This window comes from Vidua chalybeata, chromosome 24 (genome assembly GCF_026979565.1).
Source record: "Vidua chalybeata isolate OUT-0048 chromosome 24, bVidCha1 merged haplotype, whole genome shotgun sequence".
NCBI lineage: Eukaryota > Metazoa > Chordata > Aves > Passeriformes > Viduidae > Vidua > Vidua chalybeata.
This window is the reverse complement of record NC_071553.1, coordinates 4,360,582-4,380,146: the sequence shown is the minus strand read 5'-3', so window position 1 is coordinate 4,380,146 and position 19,565 is coordinate 4,360,582. Positions and strand designations below refer to the sequence as shown.

General features: G+C 57.1%; 1 protein-coding gene across 7 annotated transcripts in view; it reads left to right on the top strand.

Annotated features, from left to right (window-relative positions):
- Positions 1-19,565, top strand: part of ATP2B4 (ATPase plasma membrane Ca2+ transporting 4) — a 60,815-nt gene that overhangs the window by 18,762 nt on the left and 22,488 nt on the right. For 5 of the 7 annotated variants that reach the window (XM_053963800.1, XM_053963806.1, XM_053963801.1 and 2 more), the window contains exons 2-10: positions 3,743-4,231; positions 10,550-10,747; positions 12,457-12,714; positions 14,546-14,671; positions 14,904-15,029; positions 16,528-16,563; positions 18,325-18,486; positions 18,975-19,189; positions 19,264-19,506. In XM_053963800.1, coding sequence (XP_053819775.1) covers positions 4,036-4,231; positions 10,550-10,747; positions 12,457-12,714; positions 14,546-14,671; positions 14,904-15,029; positions 16,528-16,563; positions 18,325-18,486; positions 18,975-19,189; positions 19,264-19,506 — 1,560 coding nt within the window. In that variant the 5' untranslated portion in view covers positions 3,743-4,035. The remainder of the gene's footprint in view (positions 1-3,742; positions 4,232-10,549; positions 10,748-12,456; positions 12,715-14,545; positions 14,672-14,903; positions 15,030-16,527; positions 16,564-18,324; positions 18,487-18,974; positions 19,190-19,263; positions 19,507-19,565) is intronic. The other 2 variants (XM_053963803.1, XM_053963805.1) reach the window with 1 other exon arrangement.

Sequence of the window (19,565 nt, the reverse complement as noted above, 5' to 3'; positions counted from 1 at the left end):
GGCTGAAGTTGCCACTTGTGGCACCTCCAGCCGATTCATTTTTCCTCGTCGCTTTTCGAGCGCTTTGCAGTCTCCGAGGTTAAATCCAGCAGGTCCTGGGGCCGGGGTGGGCACGGGCCCCGCTCGGGCGGTGGCCCTGGCTGCGGGCACTGTCCCTGGCAGGACGGAGGTGCCGTGGCTGCCGTTTATTATTCCGGGCAGGTTCAGCTGCAGCACCGGCTCCGCCGCTCCTCGCCAGCTCCTCCTGCCTGGAGCCCGCACGCTCCTTCCTTCCCTCACACTCCTCTCCTTCCTCCCCTCACACTCCTCTCCTTCCTCCCCTCACACTCCTCTCCTTCCTCCCCTCACACTCCTCTCCTTCCTCCCCTCACATTCTTCTCCTTCCTCCCCTCACATTCTTCTCCTTCCTCCCCTCACACTCCTCTCCTTCCTCCCCTCACACCCTGCCAGGCTCCGGGGTGGGTCCCCAGCTCCTGCCAGCTCAGGGATGGCATCTGGGAGGTGACACAGCTGGTGCCAGCACAGGGCACTCGGGTCCTCTCCCACCTGGGCTGTTTTCTTCCCTCAGGGAGAATTTGTTCCTCTCCAGGGCCTGGGGGCTCTGGGAATGGATTCCCAGAGTGAAGGACAGAACCTGCAGGAGTCACTGGGAGCTCCTCAGAGCCACGGCTCTGATCCGGGTGGATCCTTCCCAGCTCGGCCAGGGAGCCTGTGCTGGTGGGATGGGGCAGGGCTGGGAACGGGGCTGTGATCCCAAAAGGGCTGGGGGAGGATGCTCAGAGCAGACAGGAGCCATCCCACACCTCGGTCCCAGGCTGGGATTGCAGAGTGGGACACAGGGATGGTGCTGGGTCCCTCCTTTCCCCCCAGGACAGAGCAAATTCCAGGCTGGAATCTTGCAGTGGGACACAGGGATGGTGCTGATCGCTGCCCCCTGAGCTCTGTCAGGGGTAATTAAGGGCTAGGCCGTTACAGTATTAATTAACTGTCTCCCTCTTAACCTCTGAGCGCTCCTCAGACAGCGCCGGTTGCTATGAAAGAGGAGGAAATGAGCGTGGTGGGGTGGGGGAATTAGCGTTTTTTCTTTTAATCAGCAGGAGCCTGCTTAATTGGGCCTGCCACCTCCTGCTTCCCGCTGCTGGGAGCTGCTGCCTTGCAGGGATGGATGAGCTCAGCTCCACGAGGAGCCGTGGGATAACGGGGCTGGGGATGGGCAGTGATCCCTGCTGGATGGGGCAGCAGCAACGCTCTGGCCCGAGGAGCTTGGGTGTCCCAGGAGCTGCAGTGTCCCCATCCCTGTGCCCCATCCCCGTGCCCTTCCATGCCTGTGTCCCCATCCCTGTGCCCCATCCCTGTGTCCCATCCCTGTGTCCCCATCCCTGTGTCCCATCCCTGTGTCCCATCCCTGTGTCCCCATCCCTCTTCTCCCCACTTCTGTGTCCCAGGAGCTGCAGTGTCCCCATCCCTGTGCCCCATCCCTGTGTTCTTCCATCACTGTGTTCTTCCCATCCCTGTGTTCTTCCCATCCCTGTGTCCCCATCCCTGTGTCCCCATCCCTGTGTCCCCATTTCTGTGTCCCATCCCTGTGTCCCATCCCTGTGTACCCATCCCTCTTCTCCCCATTTCTGTGTCCCTATCCCTGTGTCCCATCCCTGTGTCCCCATCCCTGTGTCCCATCCCTGTGTCCCATCCCTGTGTCCCCATCCCTGTGTCCCATCCCTGTGTCCCATCCCTGTGTCCCCATCCCTGTGTCCCCATTTCTGTGTCCCATCCCTGTGTCCCATCCCTGTGTACCCATCCCTCTTCTCCCCATTTCTGTGTCCCTATCCCTGTGTCCCATCCCTGTGTCCCCATCCCTGTGTCCCATCCCTGTGTCCCATCCTTGTGTCCCATCCCTGTGTCCCATCCCTGTGTCCCCATCCCTGTTCCCCCATCCTGCCATGCTCCCCCCCTCCCTGCAGCTGGGGCACAGGTCCCTCCCGAGGTGGGGACATTCTGACGCTGTCACTGCTGTCCCCGAGGTTCAGTTGGTGCCTGTGGTGCCCTGATAACGCTGGGAGCTGCCCTGGGGGTGCTGCTGGCGGGATAAGGAGGGCCAGGCAGGGAGGGTTTGGTTCTTCGGGCTTGTGCTGCCCCAGAGATTGAAAAGTCCCTGTGGCTGGGGCTGGAATCGGGGCAGTTTGGGACAGGGCAGTTTGGGACAGCCCTGGGGCTGGAATTGGGGCAATTTGGGACAGCCCTGGGGCTGGAATTGGGGCAATTTGGGACAGCCCTGTGCTGATTTGGTGCCTTTCTGTGGGGTTTGTGAGGGCTGGTGCATCCCGTGTGTTCTGGGATCAGCCGTGGACGTTCTCCCTCCTCCCTCCTGCCCTCCCCTGTCCCTCCCCAGCCTGCTCTGGGCCCCGTCTGGGGCAGATGCTGCCGGAGTGGCCGTTCCCTTGTTGTTCTTTATTTATTCTGCCCTCAGAAAGATTTAATTTTCTCTCCATGAGAGCCTCCCCTCGAAGCCTTTTTGCCTCTGGAGTGCCAGGAGCTTCCCTGGAGCTTGGGAACACAGCAAACCCTGGCTGACAAAAAGCCCTTTTCCCCTCTGGCCTGTGCTGTTCCCTCCATGTCCCTATTTGTCCCTAGAACTCTGAAATGCCAGCAGGAAATCCCAGCCCCCAAATCCCTGAGGAATGGGGGAGCTGTGGGATGCTCGTGGTCCTTGCCTGGCTTGGTTGAAGTGTTTTTGGGGCTCCCCTGTCCTCGCTGGGGGGTTGTGACCTGGGAGCAGCTCTTTAGGGACACTGAGAGCCACTCGCTGCCCTCAGGGAGCCACCTTGGAACAGGTCATTAACGGAAAAGCCTCGATTTGCAAAAAACTCCCAGGTTTTGGTGGCTTCTCTGCCACTTCCCTCTTCTCTTTCGTGGTTCCTGTGGCGTCTCCCAGTTGATGTAGAGCTCATGGGGTGGTGCAGCCCCTTTCCTATGGATATTGGGATGCTGGGATATCGGGGTATTGGGATTTGGGACATTGGGATATTGGGATATCAGGAATTTGGGATATTGGGACATTGAGATATTGGTAATTTGGGATATTGGGGCTTTGGGATATTGGGATATTTGGATATTGGGATATCGGGATTTTGGGATATTGGGAAACTGGGATATTGGGATATTGGGACATTTGGATATTGCTATATTTGGACATTGTGATTTTGGGATATTAGGTTATCGGGATTTCAGGATATTTGGATATTGGGATATTTGGACATTGTGATTTTGGGATATTAGGTTATCAGGATTTCAGGATATTTGGATATTGGGATATTTGGACATTGTGATTTTGGGATACCAAGTTATCAGGATTTTGGGATATTGGGATCATTCCCTACCTGCTGGCAGGGCGGGGAGCGATGCTCCGGCCCCCACGTCCTGCCCAGGGAGGAAGCAGCTGTTTCCCACCGCCGAGGGGTATTTTTAACCCAAAATCAACGGGAGGGTTTGTCTGGGCTGAAAGTGAAGAACCACCTGGGCTCCTTTCCTGCCCGGCCCCGCAGCTGCGGCTTTCCCCTGCTCCACACCCCGAGCTCAACTTCTCACCCAGGAATTTCTGCCCAAACCACGCTGACGCCTCATTCTCCCTGAAAATCCCCCCCTTGGGGTAGCGCCGCTCCCCTCTCCCACCCCATGGGGCGCCTCGCTCCTTCCCAAGCCCTCCTAACGCCGATATTTTTGTTTCCCACGGTTGTTTTCGCAGCTCCAGTTGCTGTGGTATCCAGGGAGCCCTCCTCCTCCTCCTCCTCCTCCTCCTCCCGCTGCAGGAGCTGCACGCCGGGCGTTGCTAAGGTCGCCTAAGGTCGCCTCCGCGGTAACATGCACATCCTGTTTACACCTTCATCCCGACAACTTGGGCTCGGATAGAGCCGCCCGTTCCCCCCGGGAAGCCCCCAGGGAAGGGGCTGCACGGAGCATCCCCCTGCCGGAGCCGCCGGAGCCGCGAGCGAGGCCGCCCCAGGAGCGCCGCGCCGGTGGCACCGTCGCTGTGACAAGATGACGAACAACGTGGCCGACCACCACCCCGGGAACTCAGTGGCCGAGGGCAACCATGAGGGGGACTTTGGGTGCTCCTTGGTGGAGCTCAGGAACCTCATGGAGCTGAGGAGCGCCGAGGCCGTGGCCCGGCTCAACGACTCCTATGGCGGCGTCCAGAACGTCTGCAAGAGGTTGAAGACGTCGCCAGTCGAAGGTGAGTGGCCCTGCCGTGGGCTGGGGTTGTCACCTCTGGGGTTGTCACCTCTAGGATGGAGCCATGTGAAGGTGACACCCAAGGGTGGTGGCTCCCATGGTCTGGGGTTCTCACCTCCAGGACGGAACCACATGGAGGTGACGTCCAAGAGTGGTGGCTCCGATGGTCTGGGATTGTCACCTCTGGAATGGAGCCATGTGAAGGTGACACCCAAGGGTGGTGGCTCCCAAGGTCTGGGGTTGTCACCTCCAGGACGGAGCCACGTGGAGGTGACGTCCAAAGGTCGTGGCTCCCGTGGTCTGGGGTTGTCACCTCTGGGGTTGTCACCTCCAGAATAGAGCCATGTGAAGGTGACACTTGAGGGTGGTGGCTGCCATGGTCTGGGGTTGTCACCTCTGGGGTTGTCACCCCCAGGATGGAGCCATGTGAAGGTGACATCCAAGGGTGGTGACTCCCATGGTCTGGGCTTGTCACCTCTGGAATGGAGCCATGTGAAGGTGACACCCAAGGGTGGTGGCTCCAGTGGGTGTCACGTGGTCTGGGGGTGTCACTTTTGGGTTGGAACCATGTGAATGTGACACTCGAAGATGGTGTCTCCAGTGGCTGTCCCATGATCTGGGGTTGTCACCTCTGGGATTGTCAGAAATACGGGATGGGGTGAGGAGCTCCTCCCCACACCCAGCTGCTGCTCCAGCTGTTCCCTGTTTAATAATTTATGGAGTTATGGGGTGGGACGGGAGGTATTAAAGGTTGGAGGGCGCTGGCGAGGTGGCCAGATGCCACCTGCAGCTGTTGGTGGCACTTTGGGTGAGGGACAGGGGCAGTGCGTCCCCAAAGGGGGTGGGGGATGCACCCAGGGATGGGTAGATGGGCCCAGGTCCCTCCTGGTCTGAGGATGCTCCAAGGAAAACCTGGGCAGTGCAGCTGGAGTGGTGGCAGTGACACCTGGGGTCACCTCTGGGAGGATCTCAGGGTGGCACCTCTGCCCTCTCTGGGGCTGGGCTGGCTTTTGGGGTCCCCTCATCAGCGAGGCTGGTGGCACTGGGGGCACCTTGGCACAGCAGTGGAGCCTTCCCTGGCATTGAGGGGGTGCAGGGGCAGAGAGCCCCTGATTCCAGCTCTGAGGGGTTTCCTGGAGCTGTGGGATGGGGACTGAGCCTGGAGCTGTGGGATGGGGTCTGAGCCCTAAAGCTGTGGGATGGGGACTCAGCTGTGACAATCTGGGATGGGGACACAGCCCTGGAGCTGTGGGATGGGGACTGAGCCTGGAGCTGTGGGATGGGGTCTGAGCCCTAAAGCTGTGGGATGGGGACTCAGCTGTGACAATCTGGGATGGGGACACAGCCCTGGAGCTGTGGGATGGGGAAACAACCCTGGAGCTGTGGGATGGGGGACTCAGCTGTGACAATCTGGGATAGGGACACAGCCCTGGAGCCGTGGCATGAGGACTGAGCCCTGGAGCTGTAGGATGGGGGACTCAGCTGTGGCAATCTGGGATGGGGACACAGCCCTGGAGCTGTGGGATGGGGGCTCAGCCCTGGAGCTGTGGGATGGGGGGCTCAGCTGTGACAATCTGTGGGATATTTTTAGTGCTGCAAAGGGGGGATTTGCAGCTTTCCAGCTGCGAGCGGGACCGGGAAGGAGAGACAATATCGGGATGTCGTTAGAGAAGGGGGGGAAATCCCGGTGGAAATACAAAGCCCAGGTCACAAAACAATGTGCTCGGCCTTGCCAAAGTGGGATCACGCTGCTTTGGGGTGGGAGGAGAGGCAGGAGGAGAACCCAAAAGGCTCTTTTATGGGCGGTGAAGGGTTCAGTCCCACCCCGATGCCCCTGGCACATCCCTCCCATGGAGCTGAGTTGTCCCAAACCCCGCTGAGCCCAGAGAGCAAAGAAAGGTTCTCTCCTCCAAATCCTCGGGGATTTTTGGGAAGAGCAAAATCCCAAGGGAACCTGTGGCACCTCTGTCTGACCCCACTGAGCAGGGTCAGCTCCGTGTCCCTGCTCCCAGATGTTTGTCCCCCATCCCCATTCTCGTTGTCCCTCTGCTGATCACCCTGCTGGGGTGGCATGGGGCCTTGTCCTCCTGCGTGTCACCAGCAGGGCCAGCCCGGGGTGTCCTGCCAGCACCCCTGTCCCGCTGTAGGATCCGTGTTCTGGAGTGTTTTGATCCCACCTGGATCCATGTGGCTCCTGACCCTCGGTGCCACCCTGTGCTGCAGGACTGGCTGTCCCCTCTCCCGCCTGGCACTGTCCTCGTGGGCAAACACTGGCCATGGTCCCCCAGAGCCTGAGGGGTCCCCGGTGTCAGTTTGGGGTCTGCTGGTTCTGGCAGCTCCAGCTCTGCCCCAGGAGGTGCCAGCAGACCCCAAACCCTGGGGGCTGCTCCCGAAGTGGCTTTGGGGTGGCATGGGGTGCCACGAGCGGGTGGTGGCTCCTCTGAGTCACCCGTGTCCCCTGGGTGCCCGGTGCCAGCACAGCCACCCTGACTCATCCAGGGCTGCCACCCCCGGCCCCATTCCTGAGGGGGGGCTCCTCGTGCCACCCCACAGCTGCCGTCCCCAGGCAGATCAGGGACTGGTGACAGCTCCCCGCTGTCACGTGTGGCCTCCACCCAAAATTTCTACCCCATTTCCCGTGCTAATCCTGACCCCAGAGTCTGCAGTGGCCCCATGGGTGGCACCTGCCCAGGGCTGCTGCTCTTTGTCACCTTCTAATCGGTCCCCCAGACCCTGCAGTGGCATTTGGGTGGCACGGGGCACTTTGTCACCCTCCCTGTGCCAGCACAGAGCCATTGAACCCCCCCCACAATTCCCCGGGGAGGGTGGGGGACAGCCCTGGGATCATTCCCATGGGTGGGATCTGCTTTGGGATCTCTGGCTGCCGTGTCCTGTGGGACCATCCCGTGTCCCCGTGTGTCCCCACGTGTGTCCCGATGTGTGTCCCCGCGGCTCCGTGGCCGTGAGCCGCATTTTCCGCCCTCTGGTCGGGAATGGAGGCCGGGACATCCCAGGATCCTGCTCAGCCTCCTCGTCATGGCTGGGTGGGGACAGCCCGGCTGCTCCGCCAGCTGCCAGCTGTCCCCTCCCTGCAGCTGGGCTGGAGCCGCAGCGGGAGCGGGATGGGATCGACCCTGCTGCTTCCTCCTGCTTGAGGGACACGGGGCGGGCACGGAGGTGTCCCCAAAGTGACACGGAGCTGGCAAAGGGGTGTCCCCAAAGTGACACGGGGCTGGCAGAGAGGTGTCCCCTGGAATGACACGGAGCTGGCAGGGGGGGTGTCCCCAAAGTGACACAGGGCTGGCAAAGGGGTGTCCCCTGGAATGACACGGAGCTGGCAGGGGGGTGTCCCCAAAGTGACACAGAGCTGGCAAAGGGGTGTCCCCAAAGTGACACAGGGCTGGCAGGGAGGTGCCCCCAAAGTGACACAGAGCTGGCAAAGGGGTGTCCCCAAAGTGACACAGGGCTGGCACGGAGGTGTCCCCAGGGTGACTCGGGGCTGGCAGGGAGGCGTCCCCTGGAATGACACGGAGCTGGCAGAGAGGTGTCCACAGGGTGACACGGGGCTGGCAGGGGGGTATCCCCAAAGTGACACGGGGCTGGCAGGGGGGTATCCCCAAAGTGACACGGGGCTGGCAGGAAGGGCATCCCCTGGAATGACACGGAGCTGGCACGGGGGTGTCCCACGGAGTGACACAGAGCTGGCAGGGAGGTGTCCCCTGGAATGACTCGGAGCTGTCCCCTGAGTGCCAGGCCCGGGTCCCCTGTCACTGCCAGGCTGCTCCAGGCACCAGCGGGATGTGCCCAGGGCCATTCCCGGAGCATCCCGGGACCTGGCAGCGGCCCTGGGGACATCTTAAGGTGGAGAAAGACGGGAGGGGGGGTCCCTTAAGGTGGTGCTGGGCAGGGGGGCTGCTCTGTCTGGGGACACAGCCGTGTCACACTGCCACTGTCACCATCACTGCCATCATTGTGTCCTGGTACCCACACAACATTTGTGGCTTTAAGGGGGTGGCTGTGTCACACTGCCACTGTCACCCACTGTTGCCTAGTGGGACCCCACCAGCATTTATGGCTTTATTAGGGGTGGCTGTGTCACATTGCCACTGTCACCATCTCTGCCTCATGAACTGGTACCCCCTCAGCACTTGTGGCTTTATGGTGGTGGCTGTGTCACACTGCCACTGTCACCATCACTGCCATCATTGTGTCCTGGTACCCCCTCAGCACTTGTGGCTTTATGGGGGTGCCACTGTCACCCACTGCTGCCTGGTGGGACCCCACCAGCATTTATGGCTTTAATAGGGGTGGCCGTGTCACGTTGCCACTGTCACCATCACTGCCATCATTGTGTCCTGGTATCCGTGGCTGTGTCACACTGCCACTGTCACCATCACTGCCATCATTGTGTCCTGGTACCCCCTCAGCACTTGTGGCTGTGTCACATTGCCACTGTCACCATCACTGCCATCATTGTGTCCTGGTACCCGTGGCCGTGTCACACTGCCACTGTCACCCACTGTTGCCTAGTGGGACCCCACCAGCATTTATGGCTTTAATAGGGGTGGCTGTGTCACATTGCCACTGTCACCATCACTGCCTCATGTCCTGGTACCCCCTCAGCACTTGTGGCTGTGTCACATTGCCACTGTCACCCACTGCTCCCTCCTGGGACCCGCCTCAGCATTTGTGGCTTTATTAGGGGTGGCCGTGTCACTTTGCCACTGTCACCATTCGCTGACTCATGGGTTGGAACCCCCTCAACATTTATGGCTTTATTAGGGGTGGCCCTGTCACTTCGCCACTGTCACCCATCGCTCCATCCTGAAAGCCCGTCAGCATTTATGGCTTTCTTAGAGATGGCCACCTTGCCACTGCCACCTTGCCCTGGCAGGGCTCCGGAGGGGCTCAGGCTCCCTTTCATTCCCCGTTTTTCCCCTTTTCCCCCATCCTCGCTCCCAGCTCCGTGTCCTGCTCTCTCCCTGTCTCACCCTTTTCCAGCAGCACCAGCCCAAATCCCAGCTCGGCTCCGGTGTCCCCGGGGCTCGGGGACGCTCCCGCAGCTCCCGGGGCTGGCACAGACAGGGCTCAGGTGGCCACGGGCGCCAGAATTGCCGGGAATTGCCCAGAATTGCCCAGAATTGCCCAGAATTGCCTGGAATTGCCTGGAATTGCCCAGAATTGCCCGGAATTGCCCAGAATTGCCCAGAATTGCCCAGAATTGCCTGGAATTGCCTGGAATTGCCCAGAATTGCCCGGAATTGCCCAGAATTGCCCAGAATTGCCCAGAACTGCCCAGAATTGCCCGGAATTGCCCGGAATTGCCCAGAATTGCCCAGAATTGCCCGGAATTGCCCAGATTTGCCCGGAATTGCCCGGAATTGCCCAGAATTGCCTGGAATTGCCCAGAATTGCCCAGAATTGCCCAGATTTGCCCAGAATTGCCCAGAATTGCCCAGATTTGCCCGGAATTGCCCAGAATTGCCCAGAATTGCCCAGAATTGCCCAGAAATGCCCAGAATTGCCCAGAATTGCCCAGAATTGCCCAGATTTGCCCAGATTTACGGCTCGTTTGATGTAAACAAGGCCACCGGTGCCAGCTGGCAGCACCTGGGCACTCGCCAGGCTGCAGTCTGATATATTATTTGTTTGTTTGTCTATATTTTGCTTTATTTAGTTATTTATTTGTTCATAATTTGGTTTATTTATAGTTTGATTGATTTGTTTATATTTTTATATATTTCTATTTTATCTTCTAATGTATTATTTAATTAATTCCTTTATGCTTTATTTATGTATGTTTTGTTTATTTGTTTATACTTTATTTATGTTTTATATTGTGTATATTATTTATATTTTTATTTGTTTATACTTTATTCATACTTTATTTAGTTTCATTTAATTTATTTGTTTATACTTTATTTATTTATATTTAAATTTTTATTACGTTTATTTATTCCTTTATACTTTATATTCTCATTTTTATTTCATTTGTTTATTTATACTTTATTTATATTTAAATTTTTATTTAGTGTATTTATTTATACTTTATATTTTAATTTTATTTAGTTTATTTATTTGTTTATAAATTTTTTTGTATAGTTTATTTATTTATACTTTATTTATTGATATTTTGATTTTATTTAGATAATTTATTTATGTACTTTATTTATGTTTAATTTATTTGTTTATACTTTATTTATTTATTTATTTATTTGCACCTCACCTTCTCCGGGACGGTCGGGGAGCTGCTCCAGGATGAATTCCACAGGGACAAGAGTGGGATTTCCCCTCATCCCTGTTTTCCCCACCCCTCCAGGCCTGTCCGGGAACCCCACGGACCTGGAGAAGCGGCGTCAGGTCTTCGGCCAGAACTTCATCCCCCCGAAAAAGGCCAAGACGTTCCTGCAGCTGGTGTGGGAGGCCCTGCAGGACGTGACGCTGATCATCCTGGAGATCGCGGCCATCATCTCCCTGGGGCTCTCCTTCTACCACCCCCCGGGAGGGGACAACGAGCGTGAGTCCTTGGGAACAGGGAATTGGGAACAGGGAATTGGGATGGGCACTGGGAACAGGGAATTGGGATGGGCACGGTGGGAACAGGGGTTTGGGATGGGCACTGGGAACAGGGAATTGGGATGGGCACGGTGGGAGCAGGGGTTTGGGATGGGCACTGTGGGAACAGGGGTTTGGGATGGGCACTGTGGGATCTGCTCTGTTCCCTGTGGGAGCAGAGATTTGGGATGGGCACTGTGGGGTCTGCTCTGTTCCCTGTGGGAGCAGAGATTTGGGATGGGCACTGTGGGGTCTGCTCTGTTCCCTGTGGGAGCAGGGGTTTGGGATGGGCACTGTGGGAACAGGGAATTGGGATGGGCACTGTGGGAGCAGGGGTTTGGGATGGGCACTGTGGGATCTGCCCTGTTCCCTGTGGGAATATCCTGGGATCTGCCCCATTCCCTGTGGGAACAGGGGTTTGGGATGGGCACTGGGAACAGGGAATTGGGATGGGCACTGTGGGAGCAGGGGTTTGGGATGGGCACTGGGAACAGGGAATTGGGATGGGCACTGTGGGAGCAGGGGTTTAGGATGGGCACTGTGGGAACAGGGAATTGGGATGGGCACTGTGGGAGCAGGGGTTTGGGATGGGCACTGGGAACAGGGAATTGGGATGGGCACTGTGGGAGCAGGGGTTTGGGATGGGCACTGTGGGAACAAGGGTTTGGGATGGGCATTGTGGGGTCTGCCCATTCCCTGTGGGAACAGGGGTTTGGGATGGTCACTGTGGGATCTGCCCCATTCCCTGTGGGAACAGGGGTTTGGGATGGGCACTGTGGGATTTGCCCCATTCCCTGTGGGAGCAGGGGTTTGGGATGGGCACTGTGGGAACAGGGGTTTGGGATGGGCACTGTGGGGTCTGCCCTGTTCCCTGTGGGAATATCCTGGGATCTGCCCCATTCCCTGTGGGAGCAGGGGATTGGGATGGGCACTGTGGGATCTGCCCCATTCCCTGTGGGAATATCCTGGGATCTGCCCCATTCCCTGTGGGAGCAGGGGTTTGGGATGGTCACTGTGGGATCTGCCCCATTCCCTGTGGGAGCAGGGGTTTGGGATGGGCACTGTGGGATCTGCTCTGTTCCCTGTGGGGATATCCTGGGATTTGCTCCATGCCCTGTGAGAGCAGGGGTTTGGGATGGGGGCATTGGGTGGTGGCATCTCCCCATCTTTGGGGTCGTTGTGGGAGGAGCAATTATCCAATGGGGAATTCTCTCCAGGCAATGTGTGGGTTTTTCTCATTGGGTTTATCCCAATGGGAATTCTTTTGTGTGGGGTTATCCTGAGGGGATTCTCTCAGGCAGTGTTTGGGGTTATCCAAAGGGAATTCTCTCGGGCAGTGTTTGGGGTTATCCCGGGCAGTGTTTGGGGTTATCCCATGGAAGTTCTCTCAGGCAGTGTTTGGGGTTATCCCGGGCAGTGTTTGGGGTTATCCCGGGCAGTGTGTGGGGTTATCCCACGGGATTTCTCTCGGGCAGTGTTTGGGGTTATCCCGGGCAGTGTTTGGGGTTATCCCGGGCAGTGTGTGGGGTTATCCCACGGGATTTCTCTCGGGCAGTGTTTGGGGTTATCCCACGGGATTTCTCTCGGGCAGTGTTTGGGGTTATCCCGGGCAGTGTTTGGGGTTATCCTGGGCAGTGTTTGGGGTTATCCCATGGGAATTCTCTCGGGCAGTGTGCGGGCAGTCCTCGGGCGGCGTGGAGGACGAGGGCGAGTCGCAGGCGGGCTGGATCGAGGGCGCTGCCATCCTGTTCTCCGTCATCATCGTGGTGCTGGTGACGGCCTTCAACGACTGGAGCAAGGAGAAGCAGTTCCGGGGCCTCCAGAGCCGCATCGAGCAGGAGCAGAAGTTCACGGTGATCCGCAAGGGCCAGGTGATCCAGATCCCCGTGGCCGAGATCGTGGTGGGGGACATCGCCCAGATCAAGTACGGTGAGTGGGGCTGGAGCCCTCCTTCCCCCGGGAGCCTCCTCCCTGCTTCTCCATCGGAAATCAGGGAAGAAATGATGATGTCTGCTCCAGATCAGAAGGCTGAAGGATAGCTTTATTAAAACTATATTCATTTATATATATATATATATATATATATATATATATATATATATATATATATATATATATATATATAATTATATATATATAATTTATATATATTATATATATTAAATATTATATATATTATATATAATTATATATATAAAATATATATATAAAACTACATTCCTTAGAACTATATACTATATTCATTAAAACTATATACATTAATATACTATTTATATACTACATAAATATACTACTACAACTATTATATAAATAGAATATACTATTAAATATACTATTTAATATACTGTTAATTATTACATTAACATACTATTTACATTAATATACTATTTACTATACTTTATTAAAACTATACTATATTACATTAATACACTATTTAAAGAGATGCTATACTGTTCTACATACTTACTCCTTACTTACCTAACCAATTAACTACAAACTCGTGACTCTGCTGAGAGCCCGAGACACAGCAGCTGTGGCTGCCCCTGCATCCCTGGCAGTGTCCCAGGCCAGGCTGGAGCAGCCTGGGATCATGGAAGTTGTCCCTGCCCATGCAATGGGATGGGATTTAAGGTCCCTTCGACCCAAAGCAGTCTGGAATTCCATAAATCCAGGATCTGCTCCCTAATCCTGCCCAAAATATTTCCAAGTATTTCCGATTGGTCATTGAACCCAAACAATCCTCACCAGAATCCAACCCAGCAATCGCTTCAGGTGAACAATCTCCACACCACATTCCACATGGGGAAAACAAAGGAGCAGAGACAAAGATTGTTTTCTCTTCTTCTCCCTGTGCTTCTCCTGAGAGACAGAATTGTGTCTCTCTGTCCAGAGAATGGGAATGTCACACTTCTCCAGCCCTTCTTCCTGGGGACAAACAGCAGCTCCTCCCGTGGAGGTGATGGAGCTCCACTCGCCTTCTCTTTTTGCCCTGGAGCTTTAAGGAGCTGCTGGATCAGAATTCGTTTATTTTATCAGTTTGTATTAGTTTATTTTCCCAACCTTGTCCCTGTTGAGGATATTTCCTTATCCAGGAGATGTTGAGGAATATTTCCATGGCCAGGAGATGCTGGGGAGTGTTTCCTTGGCCAGATGTTACGGAGTGTTTCCTTATCCAGGAGGTTGTGGGGAACATTTCCTCATCCAGGAGAAGTTGCTGGATATTTCCTTACCCAGGACATGTTGGGGAATATTCTGTTATCCAGGAGATGCTGGGGAATGTTTCCTTACCCAGAAGTAGTTGGGGAATATTTCCTTGGCCTGGAGCTACTGGTGGATGTTCCCTTATCCAGGAGCTGCAGCCCTTGGGATCAATCAGGCCCTGCTCCTCGTTTCCCAGGGGGAATATTCCTCCCATTCAGGAAGGAGATTGATCCAGCACCGTGTTTGTTCTCCCAAGGGCCCAATTCCATACTTGGCAGGTGGATACGGTGGATTTTGGATGCATCAGGAGCTCTGGGAAGGATTCATTAAAACCAGATGGGGAAGCACCGAGCAAAATCCTCCCCAGGACTCTCCAGCAAGGATTTGGGAGCTCTTGGATTTCATTTGATTGCACCTGTCCCTTACAAACCCCACCTGCTGCTTCTCCTCCCTCTAGAGCTGCTCTGAGCCTGAGTTTTGGATCCTTTTGGAGCATTCCTGTGGGATAGAGCAGGCAGAGCCCAGGCTGGGCTGATCCCTGGTTTTCCTCCTCTCCCAGGTGATCTGCTGCCAGCGGACGGGATCCTGATCCAGGGCAATGACCTGAAGATAGACGAGAGCTCGCTGACCGGGGAGTCAGACCAGGTGAAGAAATCCATGGATAAAGACCCCATGCTGCTGTCAGGTGAGGGTTCAGGGCTGGGATGAGTTTGGGCCAAGATCAGGGTGGGTCCTGCTCTCAGGGAGGTGTCCAAGGCCAGGCTGGATGGGGCTTGGAGCAATCTGGGATAGGGGAAGTTGTCGCTGCCCGTGGCAGGGGGTGGAACAGGATGGGGTTGAGCCAAACCAGTCTGGGATTCTGTGGGATGGGAACTGGGGGTCTCACCTGTGTGCCCATGGCATTCCTGCCCTGCCAGGTACCCACGTGATGGAGGGCTCGGGCAGGATGGTGGTGACTGCCGTGGGCATCAACTCCCAGACAGGGATCATCTTCACCCTCTTGGGAGCAGGAGAAGGCGACGAGGAGAAGAAAGTGAAGAAAGGTAAGAAAATGCCCTGAACCTGCCTTTTCCCTCCTTTTCCCTTTCCTGGGAAACATCCACAGGCTCCTCCACATCAGGGTCAGCTCCCTGGGCCCAGACAGGAACAGGGAGAGGTTGGGGGTCCCTCCCTGTCCCCTCCACCTGGTCCAGGTGCTCCCAGACCTCGTTGGGACCCTTCTCCATCCTGGAGCTGGGGGTGGGGGGGGTCAAGGATCCCCTGGTGGGCAACTCCCCCGTGGTGCTCGTTGCCCACCCCGTGGTGGTGGGAAGGTGAGTCCTGGGTGCCCACAGGGTGTTTTTAGCCCATCCAAACCCTGCAGGACTTGGCTGAGGATCTCCTGAGCATTCCCTGAGCTCCCTGGGGGAAAGGAGGGGATGGCAGGAGGCAGAGGAGGGGTGGGACAGCAGCCAGGCCGAGGTGTTCCCATCGTGCTGGGACTCGAGCGCTCTCCTGTCTCAGCTTTCACCTCCAGCTGCTTTATTCCCTGCTGGGGAAGCTCCCCGTGTCCCTGATGCCCTGCTCAGCAGGTTTGGCCTCACCGGGATCAGGCGCTGGCACTGCCAGCTGCTCCGGCATCCCCGTGCCAGGGAGCCCTTCCCGGGAGGAGATGCCAGGCAGGAGAGGCTCCCGGGCTGTGCTGGCTGCCAGCTCCCAGCTGGATCCTGCCTTTCCCAGCTCCCAGCTGGATCCTGCCTTTCCCAGCTCCCAGCTGGATCCTGCCTTCCCCAGCTCTGCAGCTGGATCCTGCCTTCCCCAGCTCCCAGCTGGATCCTGCCTTTTCCCAGCTCCAGGACCGCTGGGATTTGGGAGCTTTGGAGCTCCTGGGTTCGGCTGCCACCGTGGAGGTGGCAGGACAAGGTGTCCAGGGAGTGGCACTGGGAATGGCACTGGGAGTGGCACTGCCCTGGGAGCCACCCAGTGCTTGGAGCTTTCCCAGCCTTCAAGCTCAATGGATTTGGGAGCAGAGCAGGCCAGGGGATGCCACCAGTTTGTCCCCACCGGAGCTCTGGGGTGACATAAAGCCCTTGTCACCTGAGGCTGGTTGAGGTGCAGCAGCCCTGGGCACCCCCATGTGCCACCTGGACGGATTTTGGGGGGTCAGACCTCCCTGCTCTGGGTCTGGTGCTGCCCATGGTGGGGGACAAGTCTGCACTTCCCATCTGGATCTGATGGCAGCGGGAGGGAGGGACCTGGAGCTGCAGGAAGGTTTCTTCTCCTGACAATCTGCTCCATGGAGCTCCGTGGTTTCTCCTCCTGAAAATCTGAGGCACCTCCAGGCACCCTCGAGGCACTGCTGGGGTTTGGGGGTGATTTACAGGTGGGGAAAATCAGAATCCTTGGCAATGGGGTGCCCAGGGAGCTCTGGAGCCTCGAGCTGCGTGGACCAAGGCGTGGTGTCCAGAGGGTGACCACTGGAGTGGCCCCTCGGAGCATCCCAGCTGGATGGGGAATGCGGCTCCGTGTGCTCAGCCCTCCCCCCTTTCTCTCTTTGAACAGGTAAAAAAAGCGGAGCCCCCGAAAACCGCAACAAAGGTAACGCCAGCTCTCCATCCTTTGAACCAGCACCACACTAACTACCGAGCATTCCTCCTTCCTTCCTCCTTCTTCCTTCCTTCCTTCTCCTCATCAGTCTGTGCTCTTTGCTGCTCCGGCGGGACTCTCGCCTCGTTTCTCCAGGACAGGGTGCAAGGGTCCCGTGGCACGGCGTCGTGGTGTCCCCAAAACCCCAGCACGGGCTGCTGGTGCCCCGAAGATGGACCACGGGTCACGGGTTTCACAATTTCATAATTTGGGCCATTTGCATATTGGGGGTTAATCCTCCAATTACAGCTTCAGGTAATGAAATCATTGACCCCAATTTTGCTCCCCCCAGCTCACTTTTGTTTCCATCTCTCAGGGCCTGAGGCAGTGAGGTGTCCTTGACTGCCAGGCCTGGAGAGGAATTGTTTTGTCAAAATGGGAAAGCAGCAGGTCACACTGTGTGTGGAGTTTGGAGTTACACACCAAAGAACTGCAGGATTATAAATGTATGGAAAAGATAAAAGCTGAAATGCTAAGGCATCACTGGGATGAACCTTCCCTTGTCCCTGCGTGGGGAAAAGCCATTTTTCAGGGAGGACAGGGCTCTTCCAGCAGAGCATCCCTCTTCTTGGGGTAACTCCATGAGTCCCAGCAGGGATTTGGTGGTTTAAAGCTGTCCCTGCACGGGGTTGGTGTTCAGGGTGGAGCTGGAGGTGCCCTCCTGGCACTCCTGGGCTGAGATCTCCCCCAGGGCCTGGCCCACGGGACGCTTGCACCCTGTCCTGCCATGGCCTCGACTCCGTGAGCGTCTCCTCGCCAGTGTTTCTCACCCTGTTCTTTGCAGGCTGTGGAGGAAGCCCCATTTCTGCACCTCTCTCTCCACCCCTCTCTCTCTCTCTTTCTCTCTCTGTTTCTCCCTCTCTCAGCAGTTTGAGTTGCCCTCCTTGCCGTCAGGTGTGTCCGGGTGCTTTGTTGTGTCCGTGTCAGGTCTCTTGTCACCGCGGAGGTTCCTCTCTGGAGCTGCTCCGGGGTGGCCTCCAGCCCAGGAGGGGACAGGTCCCGGGATGTTCTGCTGCTCCTCCAGCTCCAGCAGCTCAGGAGGAGCCTCTGCTGGGCTGCCCATCCCTCTCCAAAGCATCCAGGCTTGGGTTTCCCCAGGGCAGCCTTCCAGCTGGATTAGCCCAGTTTTAGGAACGGGAAGCCAGGCTCTCTCTCGGGTCCCAGAGGCGTGGTGGATGGCTCCAGGCTGGGATTGGAGGATTCCTGGCTCCCTGCTCTTCAGTCTCCATCCCAATCTCTAACCCTCCCCTCCATCTCACCCCCTCAGTCGCTTCCCTGGCGAGTGGTTCCCGCTGGGCTGCCCACAGGGCACTGCAGAGGTGGCACCGGGGGAACTGGGGGCACTCATCGAGGGACTGGGGGCACTGGAGCATCTCTGGGCTCATCCCAAAGCGCTCCCAGTCCTCCGCAGGCTTAGAGGCCGGAAGAGACCCCAAAATCTGGCCTAGAGGGTCTCTTGCAGAGTCACCTCTGAGGATCCCTTATCCGTGGGCAGGGGGTAGATGACAGAAAACCACCCCGGAGAGAGGTGGCAGGGCCCTGGACACGGAGCTTCCATGTGCTCGGACGCGTGTGTGGTCGGGAGTGGTTCTTGTCCTGGATTTCTCTCTCTCTCTCTCTCTGCCACCACCATCCTCCTCAGTGGTGTCCTCCAGGCTGGCCTGGGTCTCTCCTGTTCACACGTGGTGTCTTGTTTTGCCCCCCGGGCTGTAGCTAAAACTCAGGATGGTGTGGCCTTAGAGATCCAGCCCCTGAAGAGCCAGGAGGGGGTGGAGAACGAGGAGAAGGAGAAGAAGAAGGTGAAGGTGCCCAAGAAGGAGAAGTCGGTGCTGCAGGGGAAGCTCACGCGCCTGGCGGTGCAGATCGGGAAGGCAGGTGAGTGACAGTGACACTGACAGTGACAGTGACCCCAGAGCTGCTGGGTTAGGGCTGTCCCTGTCCCCAGCGACCCCAGAGCTGGTGGGGAAGGGCTGTCCCTGTCCCCTGTGTCCCCAGAGCTGGTGGGGAAGGGTTGTCCCTGTCCCCAGTGACCCCAGCGTTGGTGGGGAAGGGCTGTGCTTGTCCTCAGTGTCCCCAGAGCTGGTGGGGAAGGGCTGTCCCTGTCCTGTATCCTTTCACCTCATCCTTGTCCCCACCCCTTGTGTCCCCAGAGCTGGTGAGGAGGGGCTATCCCTGTCCCCATTGTTCCCAGAGCTGGTGAGGAAGGGCTGTCCCTGTCCCCAGTGTCCCCAGAGCTGGTGGGGAAGGGCTGTCCCTGTCCTGTGTCCCTTCACCTCATCCTTGTCCCCATCCCGTGTCCCCAGAGCTGGTGGGGAAGGGCTGTCCCTGTCCCCTGTGTCCCCTCACCTCGTCCTCGTCCCCAGGGCTGATCATGTCGGCCATCACCGTCATCATCTTGGTGCTCTACTTCGTCATCGACACCTTCGGGGTGCAGAAGCGGCCCTGGCTGGCCGAGTGCACCCCCATCTACATCCAGTACTTCGTCAAGTTCTTCATCATCGGCGTCACCGTGCTGGTGGTGGCCGTGCCCGAGGGGCTCCCGCTGGCCGTCACCATCTCGCTGGCCTACTCCGTCAAGGTGAGGCCTGGGGCTGAGGAGGGAGACGGGGGTGACTGGGGTGAGGTCAGCCCTGACCTTCTGGGTGCTTGCAGAAAATGATGAAGGACAACAACCTGGTGAGGCACCTGGACGCGTGCGAGACCATGGGCAACGCCACGGCCATCTGCTCGGACAAGACGGGCACGCTGACCATGAACCGCATGACCGTGGTGCAGGCCTACGTGGGGGACACCCACTACCGCCAGATCCCCGACCCCGAGGCCATCCTGCCCAAAATCCTGGACCTCATCGTCCACGGCGTGGCCATCAACTCTGCCTACACCTCCAAAATCCTGGTGAGCTGCAGCACCAGAGCTTGGTGGTGTCCTGATGCCTTGAGAGGGTGCCTAGAACA